The following is a 17,616-nucleotide window of genomic DNA, read 5'->3' as shown; positions in this document are numbered from 1 at the left end:
TTCATTTCCCCAAAAATCGTCAGTGCTCCTTATACTCTGGTGCTTCTTATGTATGAATTATATCAGTCAGGTATTAAGGAGCAGTAAAGCCACTCTGCTAGCATTATCTGCTAACCATGCTAAGTGCTAGCTCTTTTGATGCTCAGAGGTAAATATATATCGGTCTGTAGCCTGCTGCAAACTTCGGCTAGCACTGCTGAAGTAACATTAGCATTACTAGCTAACGACAGCGATAGCTCTTTCAGTGTTCAGAGGTGAGTATATCAGACTGTAGTCTGCTGCTAACTTCGGGGCTCCTTGCTGGAGTAGTATTAGCATTAGTGGCTAACCAGGCTAAGCACTAGGTCTTTTGCCATACAGAGGTGAATATTTTAGACTGTAGCCTGCAGCTAACTTTGGCTAGCACTGCTGGAGCAGTGTTAGCATTAGCCGCTAACCACGCTAAGCACTAGTTTTTTTTGCCATTTAGAGATGATTATTTCGAACTGTAGCCTGCTGCTTACCCTGGTTAGCCTTACTGGAGCAGCATTAGCATTATCTGCTAACCATGCTAAGTGCTAGCTCTTTTGATGCTCAGAGGCGAGTATATCAGACTGTAGCCTGTTGTTAACCCTTGCTAGCCTTGCTGGAGCAACATTAGCTTTAGCGGCTAACCATGCTAAGTGCTAGGTCTTTTGCCATTCAGAGGTAAATATATTACAGACTGTAGTCATCTGCTAACCCTGGTTAGCCTTGCTGGAGCAGCTTTAGCATTATCTGCTAACCATGCTAAGTGCTAGCTGTTTTGATGCTCAGAGGCGAGTATATCAGACTGTAGCCTGTTGTTAACCCTTGCTAGCCTTGCTGGAGCAACATTAGCTTTAGCAGCTAACCATGCTAAGTGCTAGGTCTTTTGCCATTCAGAGGTAAATATATTACAGACTGTAGTCATCTGCTAACCCTGGTTAGCCTTGCTGGAGCAGCATTAGCATTATCTGCTAACCATGCTAAGTGCTAGCTCTTTTGATGCTCAGAGGTAAATATATATCGGTCTGTAGCCTGCTGCAAACTTCGGCTAGCACTGCTGAAGCAACATTAGCATTACCTGCTAATGACAGCGATAGCTCTTTCAATGTCCAGAGGTGAGTATATCAGACTGTAGTCTGCCGCTAACTTCGGGGCTCCTTGATGGAGTAGTATTAGCATTAGTGGCTAACCAGGCTAAGCACTAGGTCTTTCACCATACAGAGGTGAATATTTTAGACTGCAGCCTGCAGCTTACTTTGGCTAGCACTGCTGGAGCAGTGTTAGCATTAGCCGCTAACCACCCTAAGCACTAGTTTTTTTTGCCATTTAGAGATGATTATTTCGAACTGTAGCCTGCTGCTTACCCTGGTTAGCCTTACTGGAGCAGCATTAGCATTATCTGCTAACCATGTTAAGTGCTAGCTCTTTTGATGCTCAGAGGCAAGTATATAAGACTGTAGCCTGTTGTTAACCCTTGCTAGCCTTGCTGGAGCAACATTAGCTTTAGCCACTAACCACGCTAAGCACTAGTTTTTGTGCCATTTAGAGAGAATTATTTAGAACCATAGCCTGCTGCTACCCCTGGTTAGCCTTGCTGGAGCAGCATTAGCATTATCTGCTAACCATGCTAAGTGCTAGCTCTTTTGATGCTCAGAGGCAAGTATATCAGACTGTAGCCTGTTGTTAACCCTTGCTAGCCTTGCTGGAGCAACATTAGCATTTGTTGCTAGCCACGCTAAGCAGTAGATTTTTCGCCATTCAGAGGTGAGTATATCGGACTGTAGTCTTTACTGTATTAAAACATGCTACGTGGGACGAACCGCTAGCTAATATCACCCTGGCTTACTGGAACACTTAGGGTTCCACAGTGTAGCACTGTTGGGCAGCATTAGCCGCTAACCGTGTCCAACGCTAATGGTTAGCTGCTACATTTCTTTTTTACATCAGTTGTAAAAAAGCACTATACAAATAAATTTGATTTGATTAATGCTAATGCTGCTGCACCCAGCCTTAGTAGATTCTGGACATCTAAGCTTACTGTAAATAAACAGAAAAATAAATCGTTTTTAGGAGAAAAATCTGTATATATTAACATACAGTGCTCATTTTTTTAGATAGTTACAGTTTTGTTTACTTAACTTAACTTAGCTTTACAGATGGCCAGATGTTCTCCTTCAGGATTGTCTGGTAAACAGCAGAATTCCTGGTTCCATCAATCACAGCAAGTTGACCAGCAGCCCCAGACCATCAAACTACCACCACCATGTTTTAGTGCCTTTTTTTACTCAGGATATATTTGTCTGATATTAATGGTTGTTTGATAATCTGAAAAATGTAAATATTTCTAAAGTGCAAAAAAGTGCAAGGGCAAATACTTTTTCACGTTGTATCGGCTACAAACTGTTATCATAATAACTAATCTGGGATCTGTTGTTTTGATCAGTTGGTGGAGCCTCTAACTCCCAGTGGAATGGCACCCAATCAGGCTCAGCTGAGGATCCTGAAGGAGACGGAGCTGAAGAGGGTGAAGATTCTGGGAACTGGAGCTTTTGGAACTGTGTATAAGGTAAATCAGATACAGTGCCGTGCGTGAGCTACAGCTGTACCTCAACAGATATGATTTTAATGGTTAATCATTTTTGGACCAGAATTAGGTTTAGGTTTTAGTTTAAGTTATAACTTAGATTTAGGGATAGATTTTGGATTATGGTTAAAGTCAATGATTAGGATTTAAATTGAGGAATAGGTTAGGGCTAGAATACAGATTTGAGTTAAGGTACATGATTATGTCATGATTAGGTTTTCTTAGGATTTGAGAATAATAGAATAAGTTTAAGATTAGGTTTTGAGCTTAGATTTAGAATTCGTTTTTTGGGCTGATGTTGAAATTAGGCTTAGGTTTTCAGCTGATGTTATGGTTATGTTTGTGTTTTGAATTGAGGTTCAAGTTAAAATGAGGTTTTAGGTTGAGGTTAAGATTAGAGTTTGAGCTGAGGTTTAGGATTAGGTTTTGGGTTGAAATTAAAAATATAAATGAGGTTTTAGGTTGAAGTTAAGATTAGGATTAGGTTTTAGGTTGAAGTTAAAGTAAAAATTAGGTTTTAGGTTGAGATTAAGATTAAGTTTCGGTTGTGAGGTTAGATTTAGGATTAGGTTTTAGCTTGAGGTAAAGTTTAGAATTAGAGTTTGAGCTGAGGTTTAGGATTATGTTTTGGGTTGAGGTTCAATTTAAAATGAGGTTTTAGGTTAAGGCTATGATTAAGTTTTGAGCTAAGGTTTTAGGATTAGGGTTTAGGTTGAGGTTAAACTTAAAATGGGGTTTTAGATTGAGTTTAAGTTTTAGGATTAAGTTTAAGGATTGAGGTTAAAGTTATAATGAGGTTTTAGGTTGAGGCTAAGATTAGGGTTTGAGTTGAGGTTTAAGATTAAGTTTAAGGTTTAAGGTTGAGGTAGGTTAAGATTAGATTTTGAGCTGAGGTTTAGGATTAGGTTTTGGGTTGAAATAAAAAATATAAATGAGGTTTTATGTTGAAGTTAAGTTTAGGATTAGGTTTTAGGTTGAAGTTAAAGTAAAAATTAGGTTTTAGGTTGAGGTTAAGATTAAGTTTGGGTTTTGAGGTTAGATTTAGGATTAAGTTTTAGGTTGAGGTTAAAGTTAAAAATTAGGTTTTAGCTTGAGGTAAAGTTTAGAATTAGAGTTTGAGCTGAGGTTTAGGATTATGTTTTGGGTTGAGGTTCAATTTAAAATGAGGTTTTAGGTTGAGGCTATGAATAAATTTTGAGCTAAGGTTTTAGGATTAGGTTTTAGGTTGAGGTTAAACTTAAAATGGGGTTTTAGGTTGAGGTTAAGTTTTAGGATTAGGTTTTAGGATTGAGGTTCAATTTAAAATGAGGTTTTAGATTGAGGCTATGATTAAGTTTTGAGCTAAGGTTTTAGGATTAGGTTTTAGGTTGAGGTTAAACTTAAAATGGGGTTTTAGGTTGAGGTTAAGTTTTAGGATTAGGTTTTAGGATTGAGGTTCAATTTAAAATGAGGTTTTAGATTGAGGCTATGATTAAGTTTTGAGCTAAGGTTTTAGGATTAAGTTTTAGGATTGAGGTTAAAGTTATAATGAGGTTTTAGGTTAAGGCTAAGATTAGGTTTTGTGTTGAGATTCAGGATTAGGTTTTAGGATTGAGGTTAAAGTTATAATGAGGTTTTAGGTTGAGGTTAAGGTTAAGATAAATATTGAGTTGAGGTTTAGGATTGGTTTTTGGGTTAAGATTAAAGTTAAAATGAGATTTTAGGTTGAGATTAAAGTTTTAAAAAAATTTAGGTGGAGGTTAAGATTAGGTTTTGATCTGAGGTGAGGGTAAAGAAATATAAAGCTTAAAACTTTTAAATACATGATATAAAATATATATTAAAAATAAAGTAAAAGTAAATTCAGTAATCTGTGTGTATGGGTTATGTTTCAGGGTATCTGGGTTCCAGAGGGGGAGAGCGTGAAGATCCCAGTGGCCGTAAAGATCCTGAGTGAAACTACAGGACCCAAAGCCAGCGTGGAGTTTATGGACGTAAGCTCCTCCCCTCAGATTCTTCCTGAAATAAGTGCAGTAATAACTCAGAGCAGGGTGTTATTCTGGTATCAGCTGCTCTGTGGTTTATATATATTTGTATTGAACTGTGTTTTAAAGCGCTGTGGCTCTGAACAGCAGCGTTAGATAAGAGAATAGAAAGAAGAGGAAAGCGGTGACCTGGCACGCTGCCAGACTCCTGAGAAAAACTCATTCTGCATTCAGACTCCGCCAGACATCTTCTCCACACGTGTCCTGAGATAAATCCCCGCCGCTGTCTTTAGGGACACTGAGAGAAACTTTCTCTCCTTGATTAGTCTCAGGGGACGGGGGACATACAGGCAGCAGACCACAGGCAGCTCTACAGCATATATATTTATATATATCCTCAGATACATTTTAATTCCTTTTTCCAACCAAACCAGTATAGAAAATACAGATCAAATAAAAATAAAACAGTGTTTCTTGCATTTTCTTTCACTTTTGTTCGAGATATTTCATGTTTTATCTGCTCAACTCGTTTCATTTATAGATATACAATACCAGGCAAAGTTTGGACGCAAATTAAATTCAGTGTTTTGTCACTACCATATTTGTCCGCACTATAAGGTGCTCTTAAAATCCTTTAATTTTACCAAAAAGCAACAGTGCGCCTTATGTATGAATTTTACCAGTCAGGTATTAAGAAGCAGTAAAGCCACTCTACTGAAGTACAGAATTATACAGGAGTTTCAGTGAAGTTTCTCCAGCACCAGGGCTGGAGCAGCATTAGCATTAGCCGCTAATCGCAGTGCTAGCTCTTTTACTATTCAGGTTAGAATTGTTGGCCTGTAGCCTGCTGCTAACCCTGGCTAGTACTGCTGGAGCACTATTAGCATTATCCGCTAACCACACCAGCTCTTTCACTGTTTGGATACATATATATACAGTATGTATCCAACTCCAGTCTGTATGTTTACCGTGTTAAAACAAGCTACATGGGACAAATCGCTGGATAAATTTGTTAATTTAAGCTTACTGTAAACAAACAGAAGCACTTTACTCACCCAAATAAGCAGTTTTTCAGGAGAGAAATCGGTGTAGATTAACATCCAGCACTCGTTTAACTTTAAAATAGTCTTTTTTATTATAGTTTAATTGTATATAGTTTAGATATAGTTTATTCTATAGTTTAGTTTATTTATCTTTACTAAACTTAGCTACTCCCCACCACCACCACCACCCAGCGGAAATTAAAGAAAGAAATTAAATGAAGTTGAGCAAATAAAGCATGAAATTTCTTTACATATCTATATATTTAATATTTTGTTGTAGTGGTGTCTAAAATAAAAAAAAATAGTCATAGTCATTAGCTGTGATTAATTACACTTGTTTGCAAGTTTTATCGTGGATATTTAAATAAAATAAATAAAAGAATGAACATAATAATAAATCTAAAATGCAATTATATGTATATTAGTGGTGTCTAAAATTAAAATACTAGTATATACTTGAATGTTTGAGGGGAGATAAAGCCGTAACGTGCTGGAATAAAAAATGCATGATAGAGGAATTAAATTGAGGAAACTTTTTTTTACTTTATTGTAAACATCTTAGCTTGGTTGTAAGAATTTCTGAATTAGAACTTAATCTCCTGAGTATAAAAATCTCAGGAAGTGTTTGGTATTGCTCACATTCTCACAATGGGGGAGGGGGATGACCATTTAAATGGCCTGGGGGAAAAAACTGTATGTAATGGCCAGTATTTAGTAATTTGTACACTGCCCCTTTAAGAGACTCTTATCTGAATGCAGCGGGGACATGTGTAGCGTGGGTAGCGAGAGCAAAAAAGTAAAACAGATATAATGAGCAGATCACTGGTTCCAATCCCTGGTCATGCAGCATGCCATCAGCTGCCGGAGCCCTGAGAGAGCACAGTTTATCTTTCTCTCTCTGGGTGGGTACAGTACAGTAGATGGCGCTCTTCTTTCCCCTCATCACTCCTAGGGTGATGTGAATCAGCACAAGGCTGCGTCTGTGAGCTGATGTATCAGAAGCGAGTGGCTGCGCTTTCCTCCGAGCGTTAGCGCTGTGATGCTAATCGGTTATGCTACAGCATCAGCAGCAGCACAAAAAGAGGCGGAGTCTGACTTCACATGTGTCGGAGGAGGCTGTGCTAGTCTTCTTTACCCTCCTGGTGTTGGGACATCACTGAGTAGCAGCTGATTGGGGAAATTCTGAGAAAATTGGAAATAAATCTTTAGAAGAACAGAATTCATCAATTTCTATTGACCCTGGGTTTCAAATATGGATCTTTTAATCCAGTTTCCAGTCCTGGATTTTGTTTTGTAGAAGTTAGAGGAACAGTTAATGTAACTGGCTTGGGATTGCAGGAAATTTGGATTTTTTTCCACACTTGTTTTTTGTGAAAGAGTGATCAGATTGGGTTTGCCTGTCTGGACATCACATGGACATGTGCACGGGTTGCTGTTCCTTCTTGGACCCCGCACTCCTTTCTCACTGTTTTTGTCCTTTTGTAAGTGATCAATGCGAAAGAAACATTAAGGTCCCTATCGTACACCTTGTGCAAGGCACATTAGGATGCTCATTGCTGTTTTACACCCTGTTAACAACCGTCTATTTTCACACCTTGCGCCTATGCCATGTAAAAAAGCGTCAGAGTTTAGAAATAAATCTACACTGATGGGTGTGGTGGTCTGGAAGTGAGGTGTGTTCAGCTAAATATCTATTGTGTTTCTATTTTGGCAGTGAAAACACAGGTGCGCAACTGACTGATTAAAACCCTGACAACAGTCAACAGTCAGCCGTTCAATCCTGACTTTTGACTCAACAATAAACAGAATAAAGAATAAAATAACATTTTAAAATAACTGTTCCCTTAAATGAGCTGCTGGCGTACCTTCAGGTCAATATCCTCTGCTAAGATACTGTTAAGATACGAACGTGCCAAAGTCAGAGCTCACCTGCCTCTTAAAGGGAATGACATCTGGCACACTCTGATTGGTTTATTTCACGTTACACCCAAAATTAATCACATTTATGATTAAATAAGAGAATTAGAACATGCCTTTTGCACGTTTCAAGCTGTGCACTATAGATCACTTAAATTTAAATAATCAGATTGTGATTACAGCAAGTATTTTGGTTAGTTTAACACTTTTAGTTACTACAGGGGTTGGACAATGAAACTGAAACACCTGTCATTGTAGTGTGGGAGGTTTCATGGCTAAATTGGAGCAGCCTGGTGTTCAATCTTTATTAATTGTACATTGCACCAGTAAGAGCAGTAAGAGTGTGAAGGTTCAATTAGCAGAGTAAGAGCACAGTTCTGCTCTAAATATTGCAATGCACACAACATTATGGGTGACATACCAGAGTTCAAAAGAGGACAAATTGTTGGTGCACGTCTTGCTGGAGCATCTGTGACCAAGAGAGCAAATCTTTGTGATGCATCAAGAGCCATGGTATCCAGGGTAATGTCAGCGAGATACCACCAAGAAGGACCAACCACATCCAACAGGATTAACTGTGGATGCTGTAAGAGGAAGCTGTCTGAAAGGGATGTTCGGGTGCTAATAATAATAATAAATTATTGTGTTCTAAAACCAGGTGTTTCAGTTTCATTGTCCAACCCCTGTAAATAATTTCTTATGTGTTCCCTTATAGTCTGGATGACTTCACTATGCCTTTACTATGTAGGACATATAAATATAAAAATAAGTAATACATTGCCCACACTATTCACTGGGGAGAACAGTGTGAACAATAGTTGTCAGGGTAAGTCTCACTAATGGGGGTCACCTCTGCTACGGGTATTGAGTGGACAGCAGCCATAACACACACACACACACACACACACACACACAGTGTTTTTCTCCCTCCTGGGCTCGGTAATGTTATGTCTGGCATTTGGATCAGCTGTTTACTGCTCGCTGGGCAGAACTCCATCACCCAGACCTCACTCTGAGCAGAACCTCCATCCTCAGCCATGACTCGCTCTTTCATACCGTGTCAAACACGACCACCTACGTCCAGCACCATCAGCCAAACACCATTTGTGCTGTGATGTCTCTCACCCGGAACGATGTCACTGATCAGTCTGCCTTTAAAACATGCACGGAGAGAAAACACAGTGATGTAAGCTTCTGTTTTCTCACCGTTTCTCATCCTTTATATCAAAGGTTCCCAACCTTTTACATCTCACAGCTCTGTTTATCCAACCACAAAACATCTTACAGCCTATTCTAGCATGTGATTATCCTTTTAAAATAAAAACGAATACAATGTAGACTAAATACATTAATCTTTCATTGAAAGGCTCTGTTTTTAAAACATGTGTCCATGATGGATTAAACCCTTTCAGACCTGAATTATCTCCAGTGTCTGTAATGCATATTCTAGTATAAAATCTATATAAATCCAATTAACTAAAATATTTAATAGTTATTTTTATTCCCATTGCATTGGAAGCCTGTGTGTAGTATTATATTTATTTTAGAATCCCTAAACAGTAAAAAACATGATTAAAAAGTGTTCTAAACCACATAAAAAATGTTGTTGTTAGTACTAGTACTACTTTATGGTTTATAAACTCATTCTTTGGCTGGTTCATGGTACATTCTGATGGACAACAGCTTTTAAATAGTGCTATATTTAAATAGTGCTATATTTATACTTAAATAGTGCTAACGTTGGCTCAACAGCATTGGTTTCATGGACCAACATTTTGGCCAGCAGACCTTCTTTAGCTTGATATTGGGTGTCAACCAGTATTTAATGGTGGGCTTATGCTGATCTAATGTTGGATGTTGTATAATGTTTAGAAGTGGGATTACATTGGCCTAATGTTGGGTGTCAACTAATGTTGAAAGTGGAGTTACAATGGCCAGAAGTTGGATGTCAACAAATGTTTCACAGTGAGCTTACAATGCGCTCTTTGCACAACTACTTCCGCATTCTCATCAGTGCTGCCCCAGCGTTTCCTGTTTGGCTTTTCCAATACACTCCTTATGGCAGTATTATCAGCTGGTGTTTACAAGAGCTTCTAAAAATTAACCTCAACGTCAAGGAGACCAGTAAAGCCTACCACTAGAAAACTAGAGAAAGGCTTTAAACTATATGCCTATAAACTATATCATACCTACACACTACAAAGTTTTTTTTCTTATATTTTACGTTAGCCCACATAGCTCAGCATTAGCTAGTATAGCTAACTAGCTTGCTAGGTGCATTATTGATAGTTTCTCCTGTTATCAAATGGAAGTCTAATAAAATGCTAGTAATAATAATAACGCAAACTATAATAATCATTATAAAAATAATTAGACAAATGCTGGCTATAATAATAAAAATGCTAGCAATAATAATAATAATAATAATAATAATAATAATAATAATAATAATAATAATAATAATAATAATAATAATAATAATAGTACAATTTATAATAATATATAACCATAATAATAATAATAATAATAATAATGCTAGCTATAATAATAATAATAATAATATCAAGCTATACTAATAATAAAAACGCTAGCTATATTAGTAAAAAATAAGAATACAAATGCTAGCTATAATATTTTAATAATATTAAAAATAATAATAATAATTAGCTATTATAATAAAAATAACAACAATAATAATAATATCTCGCTATAATAATAATAATAATAATAATAATAATAATAATAATAATAATAATAATAATAATAATAATAATAATAATAAAAATGCTAGCTGGTGGATCATTCAGGCAAGTACGCTGATCTCCTCTCCCAAATACATGGAGCTTGGGTGCTGTAACGTTAATTATTCCATTTAAAAAGCAGTGGCACTGCATGCTTTGCCAGTCGTCTCCAAGCTTCTGACGTTTCTGGTTTAACCAGGTAGTCTGGTATGAAATGTTTGCTACAGACCTTTAATATGGCGAAATGGTAAAGTGGTCCCGACTAATGTTCATTAGCCACTGTTTATTAGATTTATTAGCTTAAAGCTTCCTTAAAACTTAGCAGACGCCGTGCAAAAAGGAACACAACAGTGCTGAAAACGGCTTGAAAACTTCACGCTGGATACTCATTTTGACCTCTCGCTAGTAAAAAATGTACGTTTTGCCTATACAGGCGAATGTAAACAATACAACCGGAAACGTCCGAGCCGCATTATTTGAAAACGGAAATGCGTCAGAGCCGTGAGTGCAAGGAGCCTATAGCCTGACTTTAAGTGTTTAAAATGGGCTTACCTTGGCCTGACATAAGATGTCAACCAGTGTTTCAACCAATGTTTGATGATGTTTACGTTGGGTGTCAACCAGTGTATCACAGTGAGCTTATCTTGGCTTGATTTTAAGTTTCAACCAGTGTTTGATGGTGGGAGTACATTGGCCTAAAGTTGGGTGTCAACCATTGTTTCACAGTGAGCTTATCTTGGCCTAAAGTTGGGCTTCAGCAAATGTTTGACAGTGGGATTAAGTTGGCCTGATGTTGAGTCTCAACCAGTGTTTGATGGTGGGTTTACAATGACCTGACCTGATGTTGGGTGTCAGCCAATTATTAACTGCTGGCTTATGTTGACATGATGTTGGTTGTCATGTAATGTTTAAAATTGGGATTGGAGTCAATCAGTGTTTCACAGTGGGTTTACATTGGCCTGAAGTTGGGTATCAACAAATATTTGATGGTGGGCTAATGTTGGCCTGACATTGGTTGTCAACCAATTTTTCACAGTGAGCTTATGTTGGCCTGATGTTGGGTGTCAGCTTATAGTAGATGGGAAGCTTATGTTGACCAAATGTTGGGTGTCAACCAGTGTTTGAAAGTGGGATTACATTGGCCTAATATTGGGTGTCAACCGGTGTTATACATTGTTAATACGTTGCCTAATTTTGGGTGTCACCTGGTCTTTCATGGTGTGTTTATTTTGGCCTGACATTGGGTGTCAACCAATGTTTTATGGTGGTCTTATGTTGACCTAATGTTGAGTGTACAATAATATTTAGAAATGGAATTACATTTGCCTAATATTTGGTGTCAATCAATGTTTTACTTTTGAGATTATGTTGGCCTAATTTTGGGTGTTGAATGGTCTTTGATGTTTCACAGTGAGCTTGCACTGGCCTGATGTTGAGTCAACCAATGTTTGATGGTGGGCGTACATTGACCTGATGTTGGTTGTCAACCAGTGTTCGAAAATGGGTGTTCGAAAATTACATTGGACAAAGGTTAGAGTTAACCAGTGTTTCACAGTGACCTTATCTTTGCCTGATGTTGGTTTTCAACCAATGTTTCACAGTGAGCTTACGTTGGCCTGTAGTTAGGTGTCAACTGGTGTTTGATGAAGGCTTTTCATTGGCCTGACATTGCGTGTCCACAAATGGTTTACAGTGAGCTTATCTTGGTCTGACGTTTGGTGCCAACCAATGTTTGATGGTGGGATTACGTTGGTCTGATGTTAGATGTCAACAAAAGCATGTTAAGGAAGTGGTCATAATCTCATAACATTTTCTTCCCCTGTCCACCAGGAGGCGCTGATCATGGCCAGCATGGAGCACCCTCACCTGGTGCGTCTGCTGGGGGTGTGTCTGAGCCCCACCATCCAGCTGGTGACCCAGTTGATGCCCCACGGCTGCCTGCTGGACTACGTCCACGAACACAAGGACAACATCGGCTCCCAGCTGCTGCTCAACTGGTGTGTTCAGATCGCAAAGGTACGGGCATTAGTTCAACACTCATAAACTTTGTACAGTCCTTGGCAATACCAATGTAATTCAGTTGGTACTCTTAAAAGTAATGAGTTTGTGACCCAAAATACAGCTCTGGAAAAAAATGATGAGATCACTTCAGTTTCTTAATCAGTTTCTCTGATTTTGCTTTTTATATTTATAGATTTGAGTAAAATGAACATTGTTATATTGTTTTATTCTATAAACCACAGACAACATTTCTCCCAAATTCCAAATAAAAATATTGTCATTTAGAGCAGGAGTTCTCAACCTTTTCTACCTTACGGCCCACCTGTTTACAACTTGAAAGCGTCAAGGCCCCCTAATAATAATAATAATAATAATAATAATAATAATAATAATAATAATAATAAAATATCTAAATTAAAAAACAGAGTATAATAAACTCTTACTACCATAACTTTACCCTGAATCGGTAGGCTTTCCACAAACCAGAAATCAATATTTGGTGGAATAACCCTGATTTTTAATCACAGTTTTTTCATGCATCTTGGCATTATGTTTTCTTCTCCACCGGTCTTACACACTGCTTTTGGATAACTTTATGCTGCTTTACTCCTGGTGCAAAAATTCAAGCAGTTCAGCTTGGATTGATGACCATTCTGATCATCCGTCTTCCTCTTGATTAAATTCCAGAGGTTTTCAATTTGGTAAAATCAAAGAAACTCATCATTTTTAAGTGCTCTCTTATTTTTGTACAGAGCTGTATGTATGTACTACAGCCAGTGACTATAGAATTCCTACTAACAGCTCCTATATAAGGTAGTTCACTACACTAGAGTGACTGTATGAGGTGCTGTAGGTGTTTCTAATAAACTGGCCGCTGAGTGTAAACAGCCACAGTCGTGAATTCCGAGCAATTGCGTATCTGAGTCCTGTACTCCTCCGGCTCAGCGGTGAGTTTCTCAGGATCTCCGCTGATCGATAGCTCCTCTGCAGATCTTCTTCAGCAGCTGGTTGTATCTCTCTGATCGCCGCTGCTTCGCCGCTCAGGCCTGATTTCTGTATTTTCTCTCGGCTGGTACGGGCCCTCGGGACGCCGGCCCCTCAAATGGACCGTGAGACGGCCCCGCCGCGCTAGCCCCGTTTACTCCAGCGTTCTTCTTCAGCATCCCGCTGTCAGAGCGGCGTCCCGCCGAGCCCGGCCGCGCCCGCCCTCACCGTCTGGCACGTTCCGAAAGGCCCGAGCCACGGGGGCTGAGATTTGTTTCGGTGTGCTGGGTGGATTTCTAAAGCTGGTGCTGCGTCACGATCTGTGATCCACGCTTCAGAACATGCCTGAGAATTACATTCAGGAATCGAGGAGGAAGGTAGAAAATAAAGCTAAATATATTTACGGTACATAATATTCTAATTTTCTGAAACACTGGTCTTTTGGGTTTTCATTGGCTTTAAGTCATAATCACACAATAAACACTTAGAATAGATCACTTTGTGTGTAATACATCTATATAATATAGTAGTTTCACATTTTGAACTCAATTACTGAAATAAAGTAACTTTTCAATGATATTCTAATTTTTTAGATGAGACTACTATGTCTCAGTGTCACAAGGAGGTGGAGAGCCACCATTGGAAAGAGTTTGGTTGGAAGGTTAAAATTAAGTACTTTAGAACCCCATTGGTGGCTTTTGCTTTTCAAAGAAATTGTGCTATGGTCGGCAATCATACTAGAAAAATAGAGAAAAAAATTTTGTTGATGGTTGCAAAAAAAAAGTAAATTACTATTAATTAAATAAGGCCTGATCACCATTGGTCAATGGTTACCAAAAATCAATTATTCATATAATCAAAGATTTATACATCTAAAGAAGATGGGCATCTGTTAATATTACCTTAGATAGATGTATGTGTATGTATGTATATATGTACAGATGTATTGTATTTGTATGTGTGTATATACTGTATATTTTCCCAAACTTCGTCATCCATACAGCCACTGTATTTGATTTCATCTCCCACTGTCCTATCATTTGTAGAGTGTTGTCTTGGAAATCTCTCCTTCGTTATTTAAGTGTCCTGTAGGTGGTGTCCTGTGGGAGATGTCCTGTAGGTAGTATCCTGTAGACAGAGCCCTGTAGACAGCATCATGTGTGCAGTGTCCTGTAGACAGCTTCCTGTAGACAGTATCCAGTGAGCAGCATCCTGTAGACAGCATTCTATGGGCAGCATCCAGTGAGCAGCATCCAGGCAGCATCTAGACAGCTTCCTGTAGAAAGCATTCAGTAGTCAGCCAACTGTCGGAAGTGTCCTGTAGACAGCATCCTATAGACAGTATCCAGTGAGCAGCATCCTGTGGGCAGCATCCAGTGGGCAGCATCTAGTGAGCATCATCCTGTAGGCAGTTCTGTAACCTGGAGCTGATCTGTGTGTGATATTCAGTTTTGGGTGTTTTTTTTTTGATGACTAACAAAGTAGTTTACCTGTGGGAGATGTCCTGTAGGCAGCGATCCTGTGGACTGCGGTCCTTTGGGCAGTGCTCTATGGGCAGTGTCCTGTGGACAGCATCCTGCAGACAACATACTTTGTACAGCGTCCTTTTGGCAGTGTCCTGTAGACAGCATCCTGTGGGCAGCATCCTATGAGCAGCACCCTGTAGACAGCATCCTGTAGACAGCATCCTGTAGACAGCACCCTGTAGACAGCATCCTGTAGACAGCATTTTATAGGCAGCATCCTGTGAACAGCATCCTGTAGACAGCATCCTGTAGACAGCATCCTGTGAGCAGCATCCTGTGAGCAGCACCCTGTGAGCAGCATCCTGTGGGCAGCATCCTGTAGACAGCATCCTGTAGACAGCATCCTGTGACCAGCATCCTCTAGACAGGCAGTTTCCTGTAGGCAGTGCCCTGTAGACAGCATCCTGTGGACAGCACCTGTAGACAGCATCCTGTGAGCTGCATCCAGGCAGCATCTAGACAGCTTCCTGTAGAAAGCATCCAGTAGTCAGCCAACTGTCGGCAGTGTCCTGTAGACAGCATCCTATAGACAGCATCCAGTGAGCATCATCCTGTAGGCAGTCCTGTAACCTGGAGCTGATCTGTGTATGATATTCAGTTTTGGGTGTTTTTTTTTAATGACTAACAAAGTAATTTACCTGTGGGAGTGTCCTGTGGGAGATGTCCTGTAGGCAGCGATCCTGTGGACTGCGGTCCTTTGGGCAGTGCTCTATGGGCAGTGTCCTGTGGACAGCATCCTGCCGACAACATCCTTTGGACAGCGTCCTTTTGGCAGTGTCCTGTAGACAGTCTCGTATGGGCAGCATCCTGTAGACAGCCTCCTGTAGGCAGCTTTCTGTAGACATCATCCTGTAGACAGTGTCCTGTAGGCAGTGTCCTGTAAACTGGAGCTGAACTGTGTATAATGTTTAGTTTTATGTTATTTAATGAGTAACAGAGTGAATTATATTCAGATTCGGATATCAGTGAAGCATGCACACCAGCAGTACAGTAAGTGTGTGTGTAGTGTGTGTGTTTGTGTGTGTAGTGTCAAAGTCAAAGTCAAAGTCAAAGTGGTTTTTATTGTCATTTCAGCTATATACAGAGTACACAGTGAAACGAAACAACGTTCCTCCAGGGACCATGGTGCACATAAACACAGTGTAGACAGAACAATAGTGCAACAGTACAAAAGTGCAGACAGACAATACAACACAATACAGACAAAGAATAATAAATAACAAGACAGTGTGCAAATTTTGCAGTGTGCAAAAAAGACCAGGTGAGGTAGTAATTACTCTATTACACAGTGTGCAATAGAGTCCAGTGAGGTAGTAGGGTTTTTAGTGCTTTCCATTTTCTCGGGTAAGTGGGGTAAGAGTGTGTGTGCATGTACAGAAAAACCATCAGTTCAGTCTCTGCAGTTAAGGAGTCTGATGGCTTGGGGGTAGAAGCTGTTGCAGAATCTGGTCGTGCTGGACCGGATGCTGCGGTACCTTCTTCCCGAAGGCAGGAGGGAGAACAGTTCGTGTGAGGGATGAGTGGGGTCATTCACAATGCTGGTTGCTTTGCGGATGCTGCGGGTGGTGTAAATGTCCGTGATGGAGGGGAGAGAGACGCCGATGTGTGTGTGTGTATGTGTGTGTGTAGTGTGTTCTTCATGACTAAGAGGTTTCTCATTCTCCGCTGAGCTGGGTTTCGGTTCTGCTGATGGTTCTGCGAGGCTTTCTTCACAGCAGCAGTAATAACCTGAGTGTGGGAATGAGATTAGTGTAATAGGGGATGATATATTCAAAGCAGATTAACTGCGGGGGTCCGACACCGCTGAAACACACACTCCGCCAGCGGGTAAGTGGGAATGAAATAGGGAAACGTTCCTCCTCCTCTTTCTCATTTACTCTCATACCATTTTACAAAGCGAGACTGACAGCGTCCTCTCCTCTCAGCCAATCAGGGGAGAGAATCAGTCATTCAGGAACTGAACTCATAGAGCTCAGAGGGCTAGAGTAGAGCTGCGCTCGGTAACAATGCATGAATGCATGAAATGCATCAGCATGAAAATATGTTTCAATATGCCTAAATACATTATATTTAATAACGTTTAATATATTATTAATCAAAATGCCAATAAACAATTCTCACGTCGATAAATGCAGATCATTATCAGTATCAGTCATGACTGCAAAGAACCAGAACTGTCCAAATTATTTTCTAATAGAATGCACAGTGCTTTTTTAATAAATTTATTCTCAGAACTGCACTGACTCTGATTGGCCTGATGGTGGCGTCTAAGGGCCTATATTAAAAAAGTAAGTTGAGTAGAAGTTGAAGTGTTTTTAGGCTCCATACTTAAGCAGAAGGAATAAAGTATTCAACATGTTTTGTACTTAAGTATTGCGAGTAGTTTATTGTAAAATATAGTACTGAAGTACTGAAAGAAGAACTAGCAGTGTTTTGTTTGCTATGGAAGATGTCCTGTGGGCAGGGTCCTGTAGGCCTCATCCTTTGGCCAGTGCCCTGTGGGCAGCCTCCTTTGGGTAAAACTGCTCTGGGAAACATACTGTGGAAAAGGACCCTATGGGAAACGTGTGCAGGGTCCTGTGGGCAAAGTTCTGTAGGTATTGTCTTGTGGGAAACACCCTGTGGACCGTGTCCTGGGGTCAGGGTCCTGTGTCCTGTAGGAACGGTCCTTTGGACAGCATCCTGTGGGAAAGGTCCTGTAGGAAATGTGTTGTGGGAGACATCCTCTTGACAGTGTCCTGTAGGCATGGTCCTTTGGGCAGTGTCTTGTGGTCAGTGTCCTGTAGACTGGCTCCTTTGGAAAGGTCCTGTGGGAAACATGCTGTGGCCAGTGTCCTTTGGACAGTGTCC

At 39.8% G+C, this 17,616-nt stretch overlaps 1 protein-coding gene across 1 annotated transcript in view; it reads left to right on the top strand.

The window, feature by feature from the left end:
* Window positions 1-17,616, top strand: part of LOC103038099 (receptor tyrosine-protein kinase erbB-4) — a 241,984-nt gene that overhangs the window by 200,854 nt on the left and 23,514 nt on the right. The window contains exons 18-20 of the mRNA XM_049473047.1: window positions 2,450-2,572; window positions 4,465-4,563; window positions 12,086-12,271. Of these exons, the coding sequence (XP_049329004.1) occupies window positions 2,450-2,572; window positions 4,465-4,563; window positions 12,086-12,271 (408 nt within the window). The remainder of the gene's footprint in view (window positions 1-2,449; window positions 2,573-4,464; window positions 4,564-12,085; window positions 12,272-17,616) is intronic.

This window comes from Astyanax mexicanus, unplaced genomic scaffold (assembly GCF_023375975.1).
Source record: "Astyanax mexicanus isolate ESR-SI-001 unplaced genomic scaffold, AstMex3_surface scaffold_33, whole genome shotgun sequence".
Lineage (NCBI taxonomy): Eukaryota > Metazoa > Chordata > Actinopteri > Characiformes > Acestrorhamphidae > Astyanax > Astyanax mexicanus.
Note: the sequence above shows the minus strand (reverse complement) of the source record. Positions and strands in the feature narration are given on the sequence as shown.